Raw genomic sequence first — 26,101 nt, 5'->3', positions numbered from 1 at the left:
CACTTCACACACTAGCTGTGTACTTGAAAAAATGTATTGGTCCCACATGAAACACACACAAGTGAAAACCTCTCACACGTTTATAACTTTTCTGGTATGAACCTCTCCTTTTGTAGCTTTTACAGAAAATGTATTGGCCCCATATGAAACAAATTCAAGTGAAAACCTCTCAAACGTTTTGAAGTTTTCTGTCCTTGATATGAACCTCTCCTCAATGGTTTTAGATTGTTTCACACACTTTAGTAGTTGTGTACATGAAAATGTATTGACCCACACAAAAACATACGCACAAGTGAAAACCTCTCACATGTGTGGAACCTTTTTTGCACCATTTCTAAACCTCTCCTGGTAGTTGAAGATGATTTCACACACTTCAGTTGCTTTTACATTAAAATGAAATGGCCATACATTAAGCACACACGAAAACACACACAAGTGAAAACCTCTCACGTGTGTGGAATATTTCTGCGCCCGATTATGAACCTCTCCTGGTAGTTGAAGATGATTTCAAACGCTTAAGTTACTTTTACATTTAAATAAAACGGCCCTACATTAGGCACACAGAAAATCACACACAAGAGAAAACCTCTCACATGTGTGTAACCTTTTTTGCACCATTTCTAAACATCTCCTGATAGTTTAAGATGATAACACACTTTAGCTGCTTTTACATTAAAATTGCCCCACATTAAACACACACTAAAACACACACAGACACAAGTGAAAACCTCTCACATGTGAGAAATCTTTCTGTGCCCGTTATAAACTTCTAGTTGAAGATAATTTCAAACGCTTCAGATGCTTTCAAATTTAAATGAAATGGCCCTAAATTAGGCACACAGAAAAACACACACAAGTGAAAACCTCTCACAAGTGTGGAACCTTCTAGCTTTACTTATGAACCTCTCCTGTAAGTAAGTAAGTAAGTAATATTTATTTATATAGCGCTTTTCGAGACCAGGGTCACAAAGCGCTTAAACAATCAAAACAATACTCAAAAAAGTACATACTTTAAAGATCAAGATAATACTGAGAACAACACAGGAGTTCGAGAAATTCAAGGAAAAGCCTGAACAAATAGAAACGTCTTAAGATGTTTCTTAAAGGAGTCAGTAGATCCATCAAGCACAAAGAGAGAGAAGATCGTTCCAAAGCTTAGGAGCAACAGCCTGAAAAGATTTCTCTCCTCTGGTCCTGAGCCGTGTGCTTGGAACCATCAGTAGATTCTGATCCACAGACCTCAGAGCCCGAGCTGGGGTGTAAGGCTGGATCAGATCAGTGATGTAAGGAGGAGCCTGACCATGAATAGATCTGAAAGTAAGAACCAGAATTTTAAAGTTGATCCTGAAAGAAACTGGAAGCCAGTGAAGAGTTTTAAGGATCGGAGAAATGTGAGTTCTCCTACTAGAGCGAGTTCTGAATCAACTGCAGGTGAGACAGATCCTTCTTGTTAAGACATGAAAACAAACTGTTACAATAGTCCAGACGAGAAGAAACAAACGCATGGATTACAAGCTCCAGATCATGTTCCGACAACATTTTCCTAAGTTTAGAGATTTTTCTCAGTTGAAGGAAACAGTTTCTGGTCAGTTTTCTGCAGTGTTGAACAAGAGACATGTCTTTATCAAATACAACACCCAGGTTTCTCAGGCTCAGTTTGACAGACTGACCTAAGTCACCCAAGTACTGACTCAACCCTGGAATCTTATCATCAGGAGTAATCACCAGAGTTTCAGTTTTGTCCACATTAAGCTGTAAAGTGTTTTCACTCAGACATTGTTTGATTTCTAACAAACAATTGACTAAGCTGTTCAGCCTCTGGGGCTCAGTTGGATCAAAAGAGCAGTAGAGCTGGATGTCATCAGCAAAAATGTGATAAGAAACATCTGGAAATCTCTGAATGATTTTACTGAGGGGAATCAAGTACAGCAAAAACAATAAAGGACACAGAACAGAACCTTGAGGGACTCCACACAACACATCTGCCGATTCAGACCTCGTTTGATTGGCAGATACACTAAAACTGCGCCCAGAAAGGTAAGATGAGAACCATTCTAACACAGACCCAGACAGTCTTCATCCCTCAGTCTTCTCAGCAGGATCTGGTGATCAACTGTGTCAAAGGCTGAGGACAGATCCAAGAGAACCAGAACAGTGGATTTACCCGAGTCAGCCGACATCATGATGTCACTGAACACTTTCAATAAAGCTGTCTCTGTAGAGTGATGTTTACAGAAGCCAGACTGTCTAGCTTTTGATGGTACCACACACTTAAGTTTCTTTTTTGTACAAAGTCAATAACATTAAACACACACAACCCAAATACATACACACAAGGGATAATCTCTCACATCGCACAAACAACGTAATAAATGAGAACCTCACCATCACACCTTTAAAGTGTTCTTAATGACTCAACTTCATTTGATGTTTGGTAATCCGTTGTCGTCGTCGTCGTTGTTGTGTACTTCAACTTAGTTTGGATTCGACACTCACTGTGCGAGTCTCATTTCAAAGTCGCTTCATGAGAGGTTTGAAGTTTTTTTCAATCCCCGGTGGTTCAGAAGAGGAAGTTTCTACTCGCAGAAGGTGAATCGCACACGTCGGAGACCCTTCAAAGAAAATTAAACCCTGAGCGGGGAGTGTGGCGTCCCGTCAGGCGGCGCGACCGCGTGGGAGGAAAACCGGAGCTAAATGTTTTAAAAAAAAAAACCTGACGGACTCGCCCGTGACCCCGGCTGTACTGGACGAGCCGCTCTCTTGAATACTAAACGCTGGTGTCGCCACTGACAGGCTCGCGGTGAGGAGGGAAAAAAATAAAAATTGAACATCACAAAGTGTGTTCCGCTGGCATTTATCCGGGTTAACTGCCGCCATCTTGACATTTCCCAGTTTGACGGGACTCGACGCTCGGGTCAGACGAGTGTCGAGTCAGCAAGTTTGGTCTTCCACACACAAGTCACTCAGATTTTGCTGCGTCGACTCCTTCGCTTCCTGCCTTCCTTTCCTTTTCTACATTAAATGGATCTATTTTTCACTTGTCCCAGCTACCCGGGGTCATGGTTAATGAGGCCCAAGCCAGGTGTGTCTAAGATGAGCAGACACATGTGGAACTGCATTTTTTAATAATCTTGACGTAGCACATTTGAAAACCTCAAGTTTCTGTGAGAACCTTTCGTTTGCACACTTTTAAAACCTCACAAAGAGATGACCAGCTTTCGCTCGAACTGGTGATAATCTAACGCTCAAACTAAACACACACAAAATGGCTAACCTCTCACAAATGCAGAACTCAAAACATACGTTAAAAGCTCCCACACGAAATGTCAGTCACAAGTGACAATCCCTCACAGGAATATAAAAAAAACTCTCACGTAAGTGAAAACCTCACACCCACACAACATTATAAAAACCTCTCTCCAATCATTAATAAATAAAATGAAAAATACCTCGCACACGTCCAAGCCTATGTCATGACACTTAACAATAAATAATAGACACAAGTGAAAACCTCTCAGAAACCTTTTCACACCAGCATTATTAGTGGTTTATGATTGTCAGCAGCTGGTTGATATATGTGAGTGAGATTTTCTATACATATGCTTTTTGGTTTGTGTTGCTTGATAGCGACAATGAAATTCCGTGAGATCCCGGCGATGACTGAGAACGAGAGGATACAGTTGACTCCAGCAGATTTTAAAGCTGATGTTTGGACATATTTTTGGGTTTGAAAACAAATGAAAGCAGTTACAACTGAGGACGAGAGGATACAGTGACTCCAGTAGCTTTTAAAGATGATGTTTGGACATATTTTGGTTTGAAAACAAAAGAAAGCAGTTACAACTGAGGACGAGAGGATACAGTGACTCCAGTAGCTTTTAAAGCTGATGTTTGGACATATTTTTGGGTTTGAAAACAAATGAAAGCAGTTACAACTGAGGACGAGAGGATACAGTGACTCCAGTAGTTTGTAAAGCTGATGTTTGGACATATTTTGGTTTGAAAACAAAAGAAAGCAGTTACAACTGAGGACGAGAGGATACAGTGACTCCAGTAGCTTTTAAAGATGATGTTTGGACATATTTTGGTTTGAAAACAAAAGAAAGCAGTTACAACTGAGGACGAGAGGATACAGTGACTCCAGTAGCTTTTAAAGCTGATGTTTGGACATATTTTTGGGTTTGAAAACAAATGAAAGCAGTTACAACTGAGGACGAGAGGATACAGTGACTCCAGTAGCTTTTAAAGCTGATGTTTGGATATATTTTGGTTTGAAAACAAAAGAAAGCAGTTACAACTGAGGATGAGAGGATACAGTGACTCCAGTAGCTTTTAAAGATGATGTTTGGACATATTTTTGGGTTTGAAAACAAAAGAAAGCAGTTACAACTGAGGACGAGAGGATACAGTGACTCTAGTAGCTTTTAAAGATGATGTATGGACATATTTTGGTTTAAAAACAAATAATAAGCAGTTACAACTGAGGACGAGAGGATACCGTGACTCCAGTAGCTTTTAAAGATGATGTTTGAACATATTTTGGTTTGAAAACAAATGAAAGCAGTTACGACTTTGTCAAGAGTCATGTGGTCTGTAAATACTACAACACCAGAGTCAAGTACTGGACAATACTACAAATATATACTTGTTACTACAGTATCACGATATAGTTTCCTTTGTATCGTGATACATATCGTATCGCCAGATTCTTGACAATCCACACCCCCACTCTTGAGAACTGGGAGAACCTCTATTGTTGTTTGGAAACATCTCTCCCACGTGTACGAAAACCTCACTCAAGCCTTGGAGAAAACCTCACGTGAAAATACGTGTCCAGAAATGTGTCAACGCCTCCCTTTTTTTTGTACGTGAAAACCTCACCAGCACACGAGTAGAAAAAAAAAAACCCTCCAACATATCGACAACATTTCAAGGACCGTTTCCCTCTGAATTAAACACCTTCTCGGAGAGTTTAACGTCCATCAGGAGCGAGACTCGGAGCGGGAGTGACGAGGTCTCGCCGGCGCCATCAATTACTCCGCCCGGACGTGACGGACGGACGCCCCTTCGGAAGACGTCGCCCGCCTCACCTGAAGCTCCGGCGGCGAAGAGCGAAGACCCTGAATGCCGATGAGCTCCATCCATCTCCTGAGCTCAGCGGAGAACACAAGGTCTCGCACTCCCTGATCCGCCGGGCCGCGGCGCCGTGGCGGGACGCGAGATAATGAGGCCATGATTATCGGGAAGATACCGCCGACGGATTCTCACCCGATTCCTCCCGAAATAGCCGAGGCTGAGTCGGGTGAAGATTCTCAAAAAGTCGTGAGGAGGAGAAAAAAAAAACTCTGTTTTCGGAATCGTCTGCTTTGTTATTCTCTGAGGCTTCAAGACCTTCAGATGTTCGGCACGAAATAGACGAGCGAGGCGGGAGGTTTATTTGGTATCTGGTGCGGGGCAGCGAGGGATTTGTACCTCCGTCACGAGGGGGAAAACCTGTCAAGTCAAAAACATCTCACGCGAGCCTGACAAATTCGTAACGCATGCTTCAGGTCGGCGACACGTTTTGATAACACTGCGTACAAGTGTGAAAATCTAACGCGTAAACGCCTCTGAAGAACTTGAACGCCAACACAATTCAATTCTCCCACATGTATGTAAATATCCCTCACATACAGTATAAGTCAAATCTAACACCAGCGAAAACCTAACATGCATACAGGCATTTAAGAACCTCTCACCAATCAAATAAAAAAAAAATGTGAAAGCACATGTCAAAACCTAGATACACACGCAAATGAAAATGTGTATAAAACCACACTTAAAACATGTGATATCCGTGCACAAACAAGTGAAAACCTCACATACATAACCGTAAACACACATAAGACAATCGCTTACACTTGAAGATTCCACATGAATGTACATGAAGATTTGAGTTCCCTTAACAAGTAAAAAAGTGAAAGTACACATGTAAACACACAAGTGAAAACCTCACATACATAACCGTAAACACATATAAGACATCGCTCACACTTGAAGATTCCATATGAATATACATGAAAATCTCTCATGGACACCTTTTGAGTTCCCTTAACAATTAAAAAAGTGAAAGTACACATGTAAACACACAAGTGAAAACCTCACATACATAACCGTAAACGCACATAAGACAATCGCTCACACTTGAAGATTCCACATGAATGTTCATGAAAATCTCCCATGAACAACATTTGAGTTCCAATAACAAGTAAAAAAGTGAAAGTACACATGTAAACACACAAGTGAAAACCTCACATACATAACCGTAAACGCACATAAGACAATCGCTCACACTTGAAGATTCCACATGAATGTTCATGAAAATCTCTCATGGACACCTTTTGAGTTCCCTTAACAATTAAAAAAGTGAAAGTACACATGTAAACACACAAGTGAAAACCTCACATACATAACCGTAAACGCACATAAGACAATTGCTCACACTTGAAGATTCCATATGAATATACATGAAAATCTCTCATGGACACCTTTTGAGTTCCCTTAACAATTAAAAAAGTGAAAGTACACATGTAAACACACAAGTGAAAACCTCACATACATAACCGTAAACGCACATAAGACAATCGCTCACACTTGAAGATTCCACATGAATGTACATGAAAATCTCCCATGAACAACATTTGAGTTCCCATAACAAGTAAAAAAGTGAAAGTACACATGTAAACACACAAGTGAAAACCTCACGTATACAAGTATTCAAGAACCTCTCCCCAATTTTGTGGAAAAAAAAACAACCTGTGAAAGCACAGGTTAGAACCTAAGACTCAAACACACATTAAAAGCACACACAGTTGAAAACCTCACACATACACACATGTACAAATTTGAACCACCTGAACAAATAAAGTAAAAGTCATAATCAGAAGTGAAAACCTTACATACACAACCGTAAACACGCATAAGACAACCTCTCACACATACTTGTGTAGAGTATTCCAAAAAAATCTCTCATAATCAAAAATTTGAATTACCTGAATGTGAAAACCTTATATAAACAAACACATGTAAGATAACCTCTCACACCTAAAAAAAAACGATCAAATTTGAATTTAATGGAACAGGTAAAAAAACACACAAGTAAGAATCTCTCATAAACAAACGTTAACAGAAATGAGACAATCTCTCACACATGCTTAAACTCCACATTGTCTTGTATAACAATCTACCATGGACATTTGAAATACCTGGGTATTTAAAAACAAATGAAGTTATATATACTCAAGTGAAAACCTTACATACTTAACCATAAACAAACGTATGACAATCTCTCACACAAGTGAAAAGTCCACAAGATCCCTTATGAAAGTCTTTCACGAGCACATATTACAGTTACCCCAACAAGTAAACGAGTTTTAAACACACAAGAGAAAACCTCACATACTTAACCATAAACAAACGTATGACAATCTCTCACACAGGTGAAAAGTCCACATGTACCTGTGTGAAAATCTTTCACGAGCACATATTACAATTACCGAAACAAGTAAAAGAGTTTTAAACACACAAGAGAAAACCTCACATACTCAACCGTAAACACACACATGAAAATCTCTCACACATGTGAAAAGTCCACATGTACCTTTATGAAAATCTTTCACGAGCAAAAATTACAATTAACGAAACAAGTAAAGGAGTTTTAAACACACAAGAGAAAACCTCACATACTCAACCGTAAACACACATATGACAATCTCTCACACAATTGAAAAGTCCACATGAACCTGTGTGAAAATCTTTCACGAGCACAAATTACAGTTACCGAAACAAATAAAAGGGTTTTAAACACACAAGAGAAAACTTCACATACTCAACCGTAAACACACACATGACAATCTCCGAAACAAGTAAAAGAGTTTTAAACACACAATAGAACATTTTAAAAACAAATGAAAACCTCCCATTCACTGGCACATTACACACTCACTCATGAGAACCTCTCTCCAGCACAGCTGTAAACCTCCCGGCCTCATCGCTCGGTTGTTATTTGAACAAAAAAGCCGTGTTCGCGACACGACAAAGCAACTCTAAATGAACCTCACGCTGCCAAACCGCGACCCCAGGTGCGATATCCTCTGTGATCCGTCGCATCAAACGCGCTGATTAAACTCCTGCATTATTCAGCGTCGGTCGGCGTGTGTTCCGGGACGCCGGCGGCTCACTTGTTAATTGATTAATTGGAATGCAGAGCGGCGCGGCGCTAGCTAATATCCCGAAGGTGAGGACATGGCAGGAGCGCTTTAATTAGCGGCTCCGACTCAAATTAACCGAGGAGGACGACGAAAGCCGACGGCCCGGCATATGGCGCCCGACCATGTACAGACGCCTTCCGCCCCCGCCCGGTCGTTAAATCGTCATTCCCTCTCATTAGAGGCGCAGAAAGCAGATTGATCAAATAACAATGCGACAGCGGCGATCAATTATGAGCGTGATTATGACCGGGCGGAGGAGCGATGGAGTGTTCTCCATTACTGTGGGCGAGATGGAGTCTCTGAGAGCCCTTCGCTGGAAATATGAGGCCGTGATTGGATGATGATGGATGTTGTGCACGATTGTACCAACGTTTGTATGTTGGATTTAAAAAAGAGGCTACAAATGGAGAAATATTGAAATGAGAAAAAGTAGTTTTGAATTATCAGAATTACAATATAAAACTGTGTAAAAAAATTACCTTTCGATATAGAATATTTTATATTAAATGATGGCCCCAAAATGTTCAACTATTCATTATAATGATAGAACTGATACTTTCATAGACAATCTCCCGCCACAAAAACACTAAAATGAAACGGTACCCTTTGTAGTAAAACATGTGTATTTCTTGAATTGTGTACAAACCAGCATTAAAGAACATAAATTCTAAATACTATTTCTACTGACGACCCTGACTTACAGAAAAAAAGTTGTGCGTTTCCATAAAGACATAACATGGTGTAGAGATCGGGAGCGAGAAGCTAACAGTTAGCATAGCTAGCAACATAGATAAATAAAATGCGCCCTCTGCCAAAAAAAACGTGAGGAAACTTTTTTTAGGTGAAACACTTGTATTTATAGTAAAATGAACATCAAAATTGATTGACTACATTTTGTAAATCATCTTTATTTGTGTATAAACAATCATTAAAGGAAACATAGCATTGTTGCTACTAGCTTGAAACTGTGAATTGGACTTGAATTCAAAAAAATAAACTTATGAGAAAATAATTTGATCCGTAAAATATAAAGTTTAAAAGTCTCCAAAGGAAAAAAACAGAACACCACTTTTTTTTTAAACTGATGGAATTTTGGTTGTGATAAGACTTAAAATGCTCCGGAGATCAGGAGCTAAACGCTAACAGTTAGCATTGCTAGTAACGTAGACGAGTTAAAAAATAAAAATAAAAATCCTCTACTTACACTACAAAACAGAACAAAATTACTTTTTAAGTAGAAATTTGTATTTCTATATACATGATCACCAACGTTTTTAAATCCTATTTATTTGTGTACAAACAGAATGTTTTTTTTTAACATTTAATTGGAGCAAAAATGGGAGAAACCTAAATTAGACAGACAAAAATGAACTAATGAAAACATATCTGTCTAAAAAGTATTTTTAATTAATTAATCTAAAATTCACCCGTTAAAATAAGCTAAGTCAAAAAAAAGTGACCAGTAGCTAGATGCTAACACTTAGCATTGATAGCAACATAGGTGAGCTAAAAAAAAGTAAAAAGCAATTCTCTGCTAGAAAAAAAAAAAAAACACATTTTATTGGAACAAAAAATGTATAAGAAATGTTATTTTTGCCACTCACCAGAGTTTGACCATAAATAGAAAATGTCTACCAATAAAATATACATTTATACAATTTTCACAAGCAAAAAATCTACCAGTAAAAAAAAAGGTCAGGTCACAAAATAGTTTTCTTTTTTAAAATCCAACATAAATAGGAGAATGGAGTTTGAGAAAAATAAAATATGTTCTTGCATGAGTTTGAATGAATTTCGACCATAAAACAAAACAAAAAAATAATGAGGGAAAGAACTTTTATCCCTAAAACCAAGATTGTAAAATTAATTCATAACCAAAGTTTCCCAGTTAAATCACAGACGATGCAAATGGTCGAAGAGAAATTGAATTAATGTTCTTGTCAAAATACATTCAGAGTCTTTTCCTCTGGATAAATTAATTAAAATCGCCAGAGAAGAAAAAAAAAGAAGCCAGTCAACAGTTGGAGGTCAAACATGTGAGATGTAATTTTCCGCAGCTTAATAAATAGAAACATTTCCATTAGAAAGTGGCGAGTTCACCTCGGAGCTATTTTAATTAAACCTCGGCTCGTCTGAAACAAAGAAGCTGGAAACCTTCAGCTCAAGACGTCTAAGAAAAGACTTTCTTCCCGTCAAAGGCCCGGCGGTGACAGATGCTTGATACGAGCACGAATCCAACGCACGAATCCAACGCACGCCCTCGACTGGCGCCGGCGTTTAATCAACGACACGCTCTTGAAAGTCCGCCACGCAAAACAAAGTTTGACGGCGCCGTGGGAGGCGGCGAGGGAGCCCGGAACGAAACCGTCAAGACAGGAAGTGGTTGAACATCGATAATCACTCGCTGTTATTCTTGGACCATCGTGTGAGGTTTTCACATGGAACCTGTGATCTGACGTTGAGTCACTTCCTGCTTGAGAACCTGAGCTGGAAATCTCTCACGTACCCGGAATGCTAAAACTACACCTGAAGAAAACCTGGAATAAAAGAACCTCTCAGACACTTAAACAATCAGAAAACCTTACGATTGCGGAAATCTCACTTACATGTGTTAAAATCCGACACGCATGTGGAAAACGCTTATGGATGTTAAAACCTCACATTTCTGCAATTGAAAACAAACCTTACATGCATACACCTTTGATTTCATTTAAGTCTCCAAAAAACCTCACACATAAATGTAAAACCTCTCTGAGACTCAAATGATAAATAAGTAGAAAACATGCACATTTGAAAATCTCACAGACAAACTAGTAAAAACAAGTGTCAAATCTGACACTAATGTGAACAAGCTCACATTCATGCATGTGAAAACCTTTCATGCATAAATATGTAGTTCAATTTAAATCTAACACACATTTTTAAAACCTCTCAGGCACTCAAATCTTAAACGGGCAGAAAACTTGACAGACGCATAAAGGTACTGTAAGAACTAGTGTGAAAATCTAACACACGTGGGAAAATCATGTGGACATCAAAACCTCAGATTTCATGCACAAATATTGAATCTGGCAAACCTCACACACAAATGTAAAACCTCTCTGAGACTCAAATCATAAAAGAGTAGAAAACCATAGGAAAATCTCACAGACAAACTCTCGCACAGGCACTAGAAAACCTCACAAATATGAAAACTTCACACACAAATTTAAAACCTCACACACACTTGTAAATCTAACACACAAGCTGCAGGAGATCCTCAGAGCAGACACTGATTATGAGAATTACAATATGTGAAACACACTTTTTGCAACTTTAATCCAACATGGTTAAAAATCATGACCTGAACTCGCCGTACATGAGCTAAAACATTATGACCACCTAGTCTATGTCAAAGGTCACAGATCAGTTCTTGTGAACCTGTCGCTTCACTTTCAATCCGGATGATCAGATAGGAAAATCTCACAGACAAACTAGTAAAAACAAGTGTCAAATCTGACACTAATGTGAACAAGCTCACATTCATGCATGTGAAAACCTTTCATGCATAAATATGTAGTTCAATTTAAATATAACACACATTAGAACCTCTCAGGCACTCAAATCTTAAACAGGCAGAAAACTTGACAGACGCATAAAGGTACTGTAAGAACTAGTGTGAAAATCTAACACACGTGGGAAAATCATGTGGACATTAAAACCTCAGATTTCATGCACAAATATTTAATCTGGCAAACCTCACACACAAATGTAAAACCTCTCCGAAACTCAAATGATAAATAAGTAGAAAACCATGCACATTTGAAAATCTCACAAACAAACTAGTAAAAACAAGTGTAGAATCTGACACTAATGTTAAATAACCCATTGGGATATTAAAAGCTCACATTCATGCATGTGAAAACCTTTCATGCATAAATATGTAGTTCAATTTAAATCTCCAAAATCTCACACACAAATGTAAAACCTCTCAGGCACTCAAATCTTAAACGAGCAGAAAACTTCCCAGACACATTTAGGTACTGTAAAAACGAGTGTGAAAATCTAACACATGTGATCATGTGGACATTTAAAGATCACATTTTATGAACAAATATTTAATCTGGCAAACCTCACACACAAATGTAAAACCTCTGAGACACAAAAATATGTTTGAACGTCCCTGAACCAAAATTTCCTAAATGCAAAAGCCTTACACACAAAATGTAAACAAGCAGAAAGCCTTTCAAATGTGAAAAGCACACACACAAAACCGGCGTTAAAATCTAACATAATTTTTTTAAACTATGGAAAAACTCAAATGTAAAACCTCTGACACAGAAAACTGTTAAAATATGTCCCTGAACCAACATTTCCTAAATGCAAAAGCCTTACACACAAAATTACACAAGTGATAACCAAACGTATACAAGTTTGTTTTTTTTAATGGTGAAAACCTTACAGTTTCTCTGTCTCTCAAAATGGGTTCAGAGCTGAACAGATTTGAAAAAAAAAAATGAAACGCACACATTAAGAAAAACCTCACACATGAATGCACTCACATAAAAATTATAGTATTAAAATAAAATCTCTCAAAAACTCTCGCACAGGCACTAGAAAACCTCACAAATATGAAGACTTCTCACACAAATTTAAAACCTCACAAACACACGTAAAAACTTTTCTTGCAAACAAAAACCATAACATTTACTCATATGAAAGAATGAAATACACATAAAACCTCAAACACTAATCAATCTAACACACACGCTGCAGGAGATACTCAAAGCAGACACTGATAATGAAAATTACAAAAGGTGAAACAAACTTTTTGCAACTTTAATCCAACACGGTTAAAAATCATGACCTGAACTCGCCGTACATGAGCTAAAACATTATGACCACCTAGTCTATGTCAAAGGTCACAGATCACTTCTGGTGAACCTGTCGCTTCACTTTCAATCCGGATGATCAGAATAATGTGTTCCTTCATTACAGCGAGAGAAACAATTCATGGAGTCGTTCAGAGAAGACAAACTCATCATCGCGTCGCTCGCTTCTCACGGATGATGTGATTGGACGAGACGTCGGCGCTCGTTACGAACCAGGAGCGAGTGATGAAGAGAATCATCTTCAGAGGGCAAATTATTTCTGTCCGTCAGAAGCTCGTCGCTGATGTCGTCGGTGTTTAATGAAACGAGACATTCAGGTTTCGCTTGCGCTGATCGTGATGCTAATGTCATTATGTTAGCGACAACGTTGAGATTATTAACTCAGAAAATCTGGAACTCAAGAAATTAATCTGGAGAACCTTGTTTCTGACCATCCTACTTCTGACACCATTAGCGACAGCGAAATTCAGAAGAACACATACTCACTATAGAAGCAGCGCCCTCTACCAACTCTCTAGCTACGCTAACCCTTGTAGCGACGTTAGCTGGGAGTTAGCATCCTTTCTTATGACCCAGAAATCAATCAACTCTAAAATATTTAAAGTATCTTTTAATTTTAACATTTTATTTTTTGTATTAACATTTTTTAAATGCATTCATTTCCCTTTTTTACCTTTCCATGGACCCCTTTAAGGTTTATTGAGTTAATAATTTACTCACAAACCTCTAGGGGGAGCTGCACACTTTATTTAATAAAAATGTTAAGTTAAGATTAATACATCAATAAAAGAAAATTGACTTTAAAAAAGGTTATTTAAAAAAAAGTAGCGTATGCAACAATGTCATAACTAAAAAATGTAGTATAAAAATATATATTAAAAAATTTGGAGGAAATGTTTAATAATGTTTTTATTTGATTAAAATGTTGTTTTTATAAATTAATAGTAAATGCTCTTAAAATTAAAAAAACTTATTTATTTTACATTTACGTTAATAATTTACACATTATTTACATAAACATGTCACTTTAATATAATATATTTTTTATTGTAACTATGTTTAATGTTACATTTTTACATGCATTTATTTTTTACACTCGATGAACACTTTCAGGGTTTATTGAATTTTTTTCCCCAGACCTCTAGGGGGAGCTCCATGCATTACGAAAACACGAGGAGAATAAATAAATACATTTTTAATTTAAAGATAAAAAAAATATATTTTTTAAATGTTTACAATTATTTTAGGGTTATTTTAAAAGATAGAGTACAAAACAAACAATATCATCATATATAAACATACAGAGTTAAAATTTTGGGGTGGAAATACTTTTGTTTAGTAATGTTTAATTTTATGAATATGTTCCGCTATCAAATTATTATTAAAAATAATCGTAAATCCCTTAAAACATACGCAATTACTTATGCAACGTTTCACTTTAAAATAATTTATTCTTCATTGTTATCATCAATATTTTGTATAAACATTTTTAAATAAATTAATTTTATTTTTTACGCTCCATGGAAGCATTCATGGTTTCACCATATTTCGTTAATTCACTCGTCGACCTCTAGGGGGAGCTCCGCACGACACTATAACAATATGTCGCGGTCTTCGCTCAGACACCAGTTAATAAACCCTGATTGATGACTGGCAGGTTCGACTGCGTCTCATTCGCGGCTCACATTTCCATAAACGACTCTAACGCAGAAATATGGCGGGAATTTATCCGCCAACCCGGCGCCATGAATCTCCGACACACCGCCCTTTACTTACTCACGGTTCCTCCACTGCCACAAAACAATCTAGCCTGGGGGGGGGAAACTGTCCCGCGGGACCAAACCTGAGCTCTCTGCGATTTGTGTTCTTCATTTGATCCTGAGTCAGGAGGAATTCTGGGAAGTTTAATGGAGACGTCGCGATATTCCCTGGAGCTGAGAGGTTTGAAGGAAAGCGGCTTCCCCTGCAGCTGTTGTCGACAATAACATAAATGTTCCTCCAGGTGAGACTTGAAGTGTTTATGCTTCTAAGAACGTGATCTCAGCGCGAACTGACGATTATTCTCACACAAAACTTAATCCCACGATCCTGCCTTCACGGAATTTCACGATGATTTACGAAGGAGGGATTAAAGAGTTTGATGTAAAAGAAAAATGACACTTTCAAGTTTTTTGTTCTGCTAAGAGATCTTTCTTAAAGTCAACTTTGTTTTTTAAGGGTATTTTTTTCTTCTTTTTATTAGAATTAACCGTTTCTCCCAATCTTTTTAACCTTTTATATATATATTTTTTTTTTTAATTATTTTTTGTTAAATAATGATTTAATAGAAAATAGAAAAAAAATCGGATTAAAAACGTTACATTCCAATGTTTATTAAAAAATAAAAAACTAGATTACTCAAAAACATTTTTTAAATTATTTCAAATAAAATGTTTATGATTTTATGTCATTAACAAGTTATATTTGTTATTGTTTTTTTCTTCACCTTTTAAACGTTTATATACCATTTATATATTGTATCTCTAACCTTTTTAATTGATTTGATTTAACAAAACTATTAATAAGAAAAATAAGAAAACTTTTAATTTGCAATTAAAATGTATGTATTTTTAAATTAAACTTAATTAGCAATTAAAATCTATTATTTTTTAAATAAAATGTTCATTATTTCTATATAAAATTTCTTGACCTTTTTAATTGTTTATATATTGTATTCATAACAGTTTTTATATTATATAATTTAAAACAAATAATTGTTTTCTGATTAAAAACTTTATATTAAAAAATTTTATTTCCAAATAAAAACTAGAATGTTCTTTTATTCCAAAGAAAAAGAAAGAAACTTTCTTTTTAGAAATGAAAACGTTATTTTTACATATTGTTTTTTTAATAGTGGTCTGATGAAGCTTCGTGAAGCAGTGTCATTATTTTCAGAGTCCACTAGATGGCGTCTCTGCAATTTTCCTTTTGTTTTCAACAGCTTTTCTAATGAAACATCACGTCATTTTAAACTGATGGCGCCACCTACTGACCTCTGAACAACATTACACTGTTTCATGAAGCTTCATCAATACATCACTAGTTTTCAACTCTTTAATCTTGTATTTTTGGATCCTAACTTTTCTTTCAATCAGATTTTGTTCATGGTTTTCTGGTTGAAAACTTTATTTACAAATAAAAAGTAGATTGTTGTTTTATTGAAAAAAAGAACTGTATCAAATAAAAGGAGCCGCTCATGTAGCCGAGGTGCTAGCATGTTAGCATGTTGAAGGACATCATGTTTGACGTCCCAGCTAGCCGGGTGTTACTCGTGTCGACGTTTGTCTCCCGTACTTGACATTGATCTCGGCTCAGCTTTCTTTCACCAGAAACTCGACCTGGATTGATTCCAGCAGGAGTCACATGACCGTCGTGGTCGTCGTGACGATCACTTCCCAGCAGACGAGCGTCGATGGGTCACCAGTTAGCAATTAGCCGCTGACCCGCGGGTGAGTCGAGCTAACGTGGCGTCGAGCATGAAGGTGAGAGTAGATCGACTCTCAGAGGAACAGGAGGATGAACTCAGATGATCTTCAGAGAATCGTTGGAAAACAACTTCAACGAACGAAGATTCTAAACCAGTTTTATCTGGATCTGCAGGATGTTGAACTAACAAACAAGATCGAGTCGTCCTCGAGTCACAGACTGAATCTTCTTCTAACACTGCTGCACTTTAGACGTTTTTATTTATTTCACATTTAAGTTATCGTTTGATTTTTACAAAGATTTTGAGACACAATTTATCTTATTAGAGTTTGATTGATTTTATTTTTTTTATGATAGTTTTATGATTTATTTTGTGGATCTTCATTTTTTTATTGAAGAAACTTTTAACTTTTAATTATTTTGTATTCTTTGATTGAATGATAAAGAACCAAATCTACCTCCATGTCATTTGATTTGTAACTTTTCATGTTTTTCTTATTTTTAGGGATGTTTTCGCTGTAAGTGTCCTTTGATATTTTTTGTTTTTTTTATGAGGATTTTTGTTTCTTAAGGTCTTTTTTGGTGTTTTTTTCCCTTATTGAAGTCAATTATTGTCTAACTTTAAGGATTTTTACACGACTTTCCGTCAAAATTATTCAATTTTAAACTTTTTGTTTGAGGGAAATTTGTTTTTCTTTTGTCATTATTAAAAGTCTGACAAGTTTTAGTCCGTTTTTCTTTTCTTCTGCAGTATCTCAACATTTTTGGAAGCTTCTAAAAAATGATTTTCAATAAAATGATTCAAAATGATTTCATTATTTTTCATTTTGTGCACATTTTTCTTTCCATTGACTTGATTTTCCAAACGTTTGTGTTGTTTGTGTGTTGATTTAAGTCATTTTCTAAAAGTTTTTATTTTTATCTCTATTTTTCTTGAGCTTTTATGTCAATTTTCTTTTTTAAATTCTCTCTTTTTTTTTCGTTTCAGCTTCTCTAACATCTTCCGTAAACGTCCCGGCGTCTCCAGCTCTGCCCCGGGGCTTCCTCCCACCCAGGAGTCGTCCTGAAACCTCTACTGTCTTCAGAGGTTCTGCTCCGAGTCTCCTCTGGACGACTGAGCTTCAAACACCTGCAGACAATCTCACCGTCCACACAAAGGTGAGTAGAAATCAAACACAAACGACGGCTAAAGACCCACAACACGGACACGAAGACGAACAGTCGCAGAATCTCTCACTAAAAGTGCCTCGTTGTGCGTTGATTGAAACGAATGTTGGATTCAGACTCACTAACAGGAAGCGAGAGCGACGGCTCCGGCGGTCGAACTGCCTCCGGCGGAGCCGGCGCTGAACAAATGTCACGAGGAGAGATTGTTGCAGGAGTCGAGTGTTGAGAGGTTCCAGAGGAAACTACACAAAGATCTTCAGGAGTGTCGCTGTTATCGCACACTTTTGTGTTCGTTCTTGACAAACTTGTACTGAATATTTAACATCTTTAGTATCTTAGACCTCATTTAAATTGACATTAGAAAATACTTTATTTAAAAAATGGACACACTCTTGTGTGTGTGTCTTTGTCTGTGCGTGTGGGTCCGCATTTGTTTGTGTGTGTGTGTGTGTGTGTTTCTTTGTGCTTGTGTGTACACATGTGTGTGTTAGTCTTTGTGTTTTTGTCTTTGTGTATATGTGAGAGCACCTGTGTGTAAATGCGCTTGTGTGCGTCTACCTGTGTGTGTGTGTGTGTGTGTGTAGGTCAGTGTGTGTACAACTTTGTGTGTCTGTGCCCTGGTTCTTTATGAATATGCTTTTGTGTCTTTATGTGTGTGCATGCGTTTGTGTGTCTGTGGGCCCGCATTTGTGTTTCTTTGTGCGTGTGTGTTTGACTTTGTGTGTGTGTAGTTGACTTTGTGTGTGTGTAGTTGCGTTGTGTGCATGTACCTGTGTGTGTCATTGCACTTGTGTGTGTCTGCGTTGTGTGTGTGTGTCTCCACGTGCGTACGTGTGTTTGTCATTGTGTATATGTGTGAGAGCGTTTGTGCAAGTGTGTGTCTGTGTGTTTCTGGGTCTTTATGCATATGTTTTTGTGAATTTATGTGTGTGTCTGCGTTTGTGTGTGTCCACATGTGTGTGAATGTATGTTTCACTTTGTGTGTGGGCTGATTGTGTGCGTCGTTGTCTGCATGCATCTGTGTATCGACTCTGTGTTTTGTTTTCGTGTGTGATTTGGTGTTTATGTGTGAGTGTGTGTCAATGCTCGTGTGTGTGTGTACCCGTGTTTGCCTGTCTATACGTGTATATGTGTGCAAGTGGGTGTTTGTCTTTGTGTGTTTATTAATAGCGTCTCTGCAACTACAGCGAATAAATTATATACTTGTTGTCCACCAGAGGGCGCTCTCACCTGGCCTGAACATTATGACCTCCTGAACTCGCAAAAACCTCCCCTTAGCTGCTGAATTATTCATGTTTTTTTATATCATTTATTCTAATCTCTGCGTCACAAATCTTCATCTCTTGTTTCTTGCATGTCTGAGCGAGCAGGGGGGAGATAAAGGGGGAGATAAAGGGGGAGATAAAGGGAGAGAAGGAGGGAGCTCGCATAACTGTTCCCAAACAACCGTGTTTTCTCGCCTTCCTTCTGCACATCCTTTACTTTTATTCACGTCTGTCAACTCTCACCTGCAGAGACTCGCGGCGACGCTGCAGCTAATTAAAGAGGAATAAACAGAAGCTGAGTTTTTAAAATGTATTTATTCAAATGCTTGTTGTGCAGCTTCTTCATGTTGTTGGATATTATTCAGCGTCGGCTCTATATTGAGGTCGGATCAGGCTTTTATTTTGGTAAATGAAAGACAGGAAGAGCAAACGAGAGCCAGTCAATATAGGCGTTTACTAGTTAAAGTAGTTTAATTACATTTTTTTAATAATACTCCTTAGTTTACCTAAAAAATGTTACTAGATCTACCCTGGGTCTTGTTTACGAGTGAGGGGTCTATGAAAAGTATGAGAAAAAGTTTGTTTTAAGGCAAAAACATTTTTTATAGTAGCATGAACTTAATAATATATTTATAATATTTTTCATATTTTACTTCGTTCTATTCTCACCTATATTTTGTAATATTATATATTTTATTCGAGGTTACTTATTTTTTTTAAATAAAAACACATGTTTTTGTTTTAAATATTCCATATTTATGAACAATAATATTTTATTTATCTCAAAAACTTTCTCAACATTGCAAATATACTGATCTTAAGACTTTTTTTTTTGTTCAGGCTTTTCCTTGTTTTCTGAGACTCCTGTGTTGTTCTCAGTATTATCTTGACCTTTAAAGTATATATTTTTAATGAATATTGTTTAAGCGCTTTGTGACCCTGGTCTGGAAAAGGGCTATATAAATACAAATTACTTACTTACTTACTTACTTACTATCCTTTTATTTTTACTTTTTCCTAATTGAACATTAATACATTCTTTAACTAACTAAATATTTAATTCGAAGTATAATTTGCATGTTAAAACATGAGTACATTTGTTTCATGTACCTTTTTTAGAAACGTGTTTAATGTGTGTCTATGGTTGAATACACAACTTGAATAAACCAAATGACTGTATAATAACTTAAACGACCTCACTAAGCTTCAGGAAGTTTCATGACTATGTAAAGAGAAGCCGGCGACGGAGAATAAAACCTCAGGATGAAACGTCCACTCGTGGCTTCAGGTTCGGTCCAGTGAGCGTCTGAGGAGAATCTCACGCTGCCTGGACACGGACAGAGACGAGCGTCCGAGCGGACATGATCGGCTCGGAGACGATGGGAAGGTGAAGACTCTTCATCACGGGCTCCTCAATTATGGATGAAGATGTTGAAGTAGAACAAGACCCCCCCCCCCCTCACTTCATTACAACCATCTGCTTAATCCAGATCACAACAGAGCCCGAGGCGGTGAGAGGTTTTTACTGCCCGAACACCAGAGAAGACGAGGTGTTCTCGTTTGAAAACAGTGTGGAGGCGTCTCCTCGGGAAGATCACGAGCCGAGGAACTTTTATATTCAGGCATAAATGTTAATATTTTTAATGGAAAAAAAGTGTTTTTAAATATTTATTAGGGCGATACCATAACTGGACACTTAATTTAATGGAGATGTTGCCCATTTCTCTCTTTTTTGGAGGGGTAGTTTTTTATTTTACTTTTTTACTTTTTAGATTAAAAAAAATTGGACATTATTTGAGACTATAGAAAATTCAATTTTTGCAGTTTCTGTAACATTTATTAGTCTTTATATGCTCAACTGAACAATGAACTTTCATTTTGAATGAGGTGGATTTTGGGGGGAAAAAAAATCAACACATTTTACAAATGTCGTATTTTTTTCCCAGAAATTTTGAGACTTTAGAAAATCACGTTTTCTGAATTTCTTTGACTTCTTACATGTGTTCACAAGCCATGCCTAAACCTAACTTTGGCTTTACAACTTTTCTTAGTTTAAAAAAAAATGTAGAAACTTTGATTTTGGGGCATTTTTATGTATAAATTACACAATATTTTTTTTGCTTTTTAAAGGTTTTTTAGACTTCATAAAATCCCATCTTCTACATTTCTGTGACTTTTCTTTGTGTTCACATGGTTTGCCCGGACATGAACTTTAGTTTTTGGCTGCTTTTTTCCCCAATTTTAGAGAGTTTGACTTTCGGCACGTTTTACATTTTCTTTATTTTGATCGTTTGTTATTTGTCATGTATTTTTCCGACTTATTTCTCTACATTTTAGTCGACTTGTACGTTGTAACAACTGTTGTTTTCGTTGCATTTTCCCCATTTTTAAAAAATATTTATAAAACAAAAATAATTGTTCACCGAATCAAATTTTCTGTAAAAATTTGGTTGAACTTTGGTTTTGTTGCGTTTTATTTAATTATTAATTAATCTCTAATTATTAAAAGTATTCACGCAGACGTGTCAATGTTTGTGCGACATTAGCCTCAAGCGATGAGTCACTTGAGTGACAGTCTCGCGTCTCGCGGTCACATCGTACTGCAACGATCACGTTCGCTCACATGAGATCTTCTTCTTCTTCTTCTTCTTCTTCTTCTTCTGGGGATCATAGCGGAGTCTTTAGATGTCCTCGAGTGGGATCATCACGTTAAAGCACACAAATGTCTTTGAGCGACAACTGTGACAATCCCCCCCCGCCCCTCAACCCCCGACCCTCGAAGTGGCTTCTGCACTCAATGATCCTCTTAACCAGCTAGCCAGGGGCCAACGGACGTTCTTAAGCTCCATATCTTAGTGGTTTGTTTAGCTTGTGCTGGACCAGTCGTCCACCTTTGAGTGCCGTGGTGTTCGAAACAAGATGCATGAAGCTGCGTAAGCTAGCTAAGTCGCTATAAGCTATTAAAGAATTTATGTTGCTTTTTATAGTCTTATCACAATAAACATATGCGGCTCACAATGAGCTGGAAGGAATGGGCCCAGTTAGAGTTCCCTTTCCCGAGAAATGACTGTTTGTATTTAAGTGTGTCATGCTCTGAGCTTTCAAATAAAAAGGCAAGCACGGTCCGAAGACCTTCAGTGGTTTGGGACGAGCTGTGAGAAACGCCTTCACTCCTTGCTGGTGGTAAATCTGGATTCTGACTTTGTTATTCTAACTCTTGTCTCTGTTCTCATTCCGATTGTCCGGGAGAAAATCCCTGACATAAGCTGGCCACAATTGCTAAGTTGCTAACCAGATGTCTTAACCAGCTATCGATTTAAAGCTCCTGTTTTGGCAACTGGCTTCCCGCTAATGCTCCAATTGCTACTGTACAGTGAAATATTATGCTAAGTTGCTAACCATCACTAGTGTCTACTTACTGGTGGCTTATTGCTACTCTAAACTAGCTAGCCTTGCTAAGACTGAGCTAAGCTATGTCTAGAAGCTCAAAAGTGGCTTTTGTAGCTTTATTTCTATTAGCTGCTCTACTAGCTAGGAAAGTCACTTCAAGTGCGTCTTTTGTCTTCAAAACAATATAAAGTCACTATCTGCTTCTCTGAAATTACTTCCTTTGCTAAGATGCTAATCACTTCTCCGATCCAGCCGGATGTGCTAACAGCTAACACATTAATAGCTTTTTAAAGTGGTGATTAGTGCGTTGTTGCTAGCTGCCTCGCTTGGCTAGCTGGTGAGGTCAAGCTACCATTTCGCTGCCATGGACTGGCTAGCTATTATCTTCAGATTATTTTTGCTATAGTTGCTAGCTTAATGAATGTCCAGTACCTTTGGGAAGTTGGTCACAACTACTCTAAACTAGCAAGACGTTAAACCATTTGTCATTACTTGCTATCAATGTGAAGTTGCTAGCTTCTTCTCTGAAATGAGTTAATTAGCTAAGATAATAACCACTGTTTTTATCTAGCCTGGGGTGATTACAGCATCATTGACGAGGCTAGCTGTGCTGTGATGCTAGCTGTCTTTCTCAACTATGGATGCTTTCACTTTGCTAGCTACTTGCTTACTTTTGCTAAGTCTCTAAGTGGTGCTATGTTGCCAACGTATTGTTGTGTAGAAATGCTAACAGCAGCTCTAAACAAGCTAGCTGGCACTTGGTTCAAGAATAAGTAAGTAAGTAAAGGTTATTTATAAAGCGCATTTCTAGATCAGCGTCACAAAGCACTTTAACAAACAAAAGCAATATACATTTAAAATATGTACTTAAGATATCAAGACATATAAGACAAACACAGGAGTTCCAGAAAATCAGGGAAAAGCAAAAATAAAAATGTCTTAAGTTGTTTCTTGAAGGAGACAGTAGATCATCAAACACAGAGGGAGAGGAAGATAAACGAGACACAAACACATGGATTACAAGCTCCAGATCGTGTTGTGAAAACATTTTCCTAAATTTAGAGATTTTTCTCAGTTCAAACAGTTTGTGGTCAGTTTTCTGCAGTGTTGAACTAGAGACATGTCTTTATCAAATACAACACCCAGGTTTCTCAGGCTCAGTTTGACAGACTGACCTAAGTCACCCAAGTACTGACTCAACCCTGGAACCTTATCATCAGGAGCAATCACCAGAGTTTCAGTTTTGTCCACATTTAGCTGCAAAGTGTTTTCACTCAGACATTGTTTGATTTCTAGAAAATATTTGACTAAGCTGTTCAGCCTCTGGGGCTCAGTTGGATCAAAAGAGCAGTAGAGCTGGATGTCATCAGCAAACATTTAGTGAGAAACATCAGGAAATCTGAATGATTTTACTGAGGGGAATCAAGTACAGCAAAAATAAAAAAGGACCCAGAATAGAACCTTGAGGGACTCCACACAACAGATCCGCTGATTTGATTGGCAGATACAGGGAAACTGCCCAGAAAGGTATGACGAGAACCACTGTAACACAGACCCAGACAGTCTCACTTCATCCCTCACTTTTGTCCTTCTGATCACATGACTTCACACACCATCGTTGTCACTTTGTGTGTCGGTGTCATCTGCCAAGATTGATTCCCTTTGTGTGTGTCTTTGCACAGGTGCGTTATTTTACTCGATATGTGGGTTTGTGTACTTGCATGTAATCGATGTGTCTGAGTGTGTGATTCTTTGCGTGTACAGATCTTTACTGTCCCTAGAGATAAGTCTGTGTGTTTGTATTGATCACGTACTGTTGTGTGTGTGTGTATATGGTGTGTATTCTTGTGTGTGTGTTGATATATCGATTATATCTGTGGGTGTGTTAACACGTGTGAGTGTATACGTGTGTGACCGAGTTTGTGTTTGTCTGAATCTGTTTTTGTGTGTTGGTTTTTATATTTGCATCTTTGTGTTTAGAGTCAACTAGTGGTATGTGTTGGTGATTCTGCCGATACAATACGTACAGGGTCAACGATACGATATATCGTGATACTGTAGTAACAAGAATAAATGTGTAGTATTGTCCAGTACTTGACTCTGGTGTTGCACAAATTACAGACCACATGACTCTTGACGAAGTCGTAACTGCTTTCATTTGTTAAAAATATGTCCAAACATCATCTTTAAAAGCGGCTGGAGTCGACGTATCCTCTCGTCCTCAGTCATCGCCAGGATCTCTCTGGATTTTATTGTACTTTTAGCTACGGAGGGCGTAATGACTGCTGCCATCTAGCGGCCAGACAATTAATTGCAACTCAAAAATTAAGCGCAATTTAAGAAATATAAACCATGAAAGCACTGTGAGTTGGAAAGTAAACCAAAAAGTAAAACATAACATAAAAAACAATAAGGTGCGGTTGAATTTTGATACACTATCATGACAAAAAATAATGTTGGAATATTTAATTGTGTTTAATTGCAACACGATAAATGCATTGAATATTTACATGTTAATTGTTAATCAAAAATATAATTATTTTATTTTAGATATGCTTTATTTAAATTTAACCATAAAAGAAATATAGTTAAAATAAAATGTGAATTTAAAGACGAACCAAAAAAATTTAATTTAAAAAATGATTATTAGATACACTGTTAAATATCAAGACGGTATCGCGAAGAAAATGTTGCGATATTTAATATTTGTCCTTCACTACTGTTTACCTTCAAATCTCTCAACAGACTCACAACTCATAGAACAAACACAAAAAAACGACAACCTCAAACACTTTTCTATTCCCGAAAAAAAAAAATGCTATGGTTTCCTCATTTACATGTTCTTTCATGGTGCATCAGGGGCCCCACGAAATGACGATGCCCCCCTGCCCCCCTCCACAGAAATATAGGACCGGCCCTGACAAGAACCTTCTTTAGGGATGTTTTTGAAGCAGCGTCGAAAGATGAAACATGAAACAAACACACGTGAGTTCATTATATTAACAAAACTGACACAGATAATGAAACGTTTGAGGGAAATCAACAGAAGATAATCCACCTCTCAAACACACACGCACGCGCACACACACAAGATAATGGGGTTTTTTTAACGCGCAGTGGCTCAACTGTCTGTCAATGTTTGGTTTGGTCCACTTTCAGGTGTGAGGATCTGGTCTCGATCACGAGAGAGAGAAAAAAACAGTTCGTTTCAACACAAAAGTGTCTGTTGTGCACGCGCCGTGCGCGCATGTTTCCCACACGAACGAGTCGCGGATCCGCGTCGCAACTTTCCACCCTCGGTGATGCTTCACACACACACACACACACACAGACACACACACACACACATGTATAAAGAGACTCACCTTCCGTCCGGACCGAGACCCAGTGGAGCAGGACGAGCAGGAACATAATCCAGGAGCAGGTTTTAGTCCGAGGGTCCATGATGGGGAGCCGCTGGAGGAGAGACACGCAACAACTCCTGCTCCAGAGGAGTCTGCGACTGAACTGAGGGAGGGAGGGAGAGGGAAGGAGAGAGAGAGGGAGAGGGAGAGAGAGAGAGAAGGGGTGAGAGAGGAGAGGAGAGGAGAGGAAGGAAGGAGGGTCGGTGCTGGTCTCCTCCCTCACCATCCACCGAACATCAGATCCAATGTTTCCTTCAGACCTATTTTCGTCAAATCCTCCTGAAGCTCCG

General features: G+C 37.8%; 1 protein-coding gene across 1 annotated transcript in view; it reads right to left on the bottom strand.

The window, feature by feature from the left end:
• The window catches only part of cntnap3 (contactin associated protein family member 3), a 76,689-nt gene extending 50,817 nt beyond the window's left edge, over positions 1-25,872 (bottom strand). The window contains exon 1 of the mRNA XM_087810423.1: positions 25,773-25,872. Within this exon, the coding sequence (XP_087666549.1) occupies positions 25,773-25,851 (79 nt within the window). The 5' untranslated portion in view covers positions 25,852-25,872. The remainder of the gene's footprint in view (positions 1-25,772) is intronic.
• Positions 25,873-26,101: the final 229 nt, after the last annotated feature.

Source organism: Callionymus lyra, chromosome 16 (assembly GCF_982586985.1).
Source record: "Callionymus lyra chromosome 16, fCalLyr1.hap1.1, whole genome shotgun sequence".
NCBI classification, from domain to species: domain Eukaryota; kingdom Metazoa; phylum Chordata; class Actinopteri; order Syngnathiformes; family Callionymidae; genus Callionymus; species Callionymus lyra.
The sequence above is the reverse complement of the archived record's forward strand: the minus strand, read 5'-3'. Positions and strand labels throughout refer to the sequence as shown.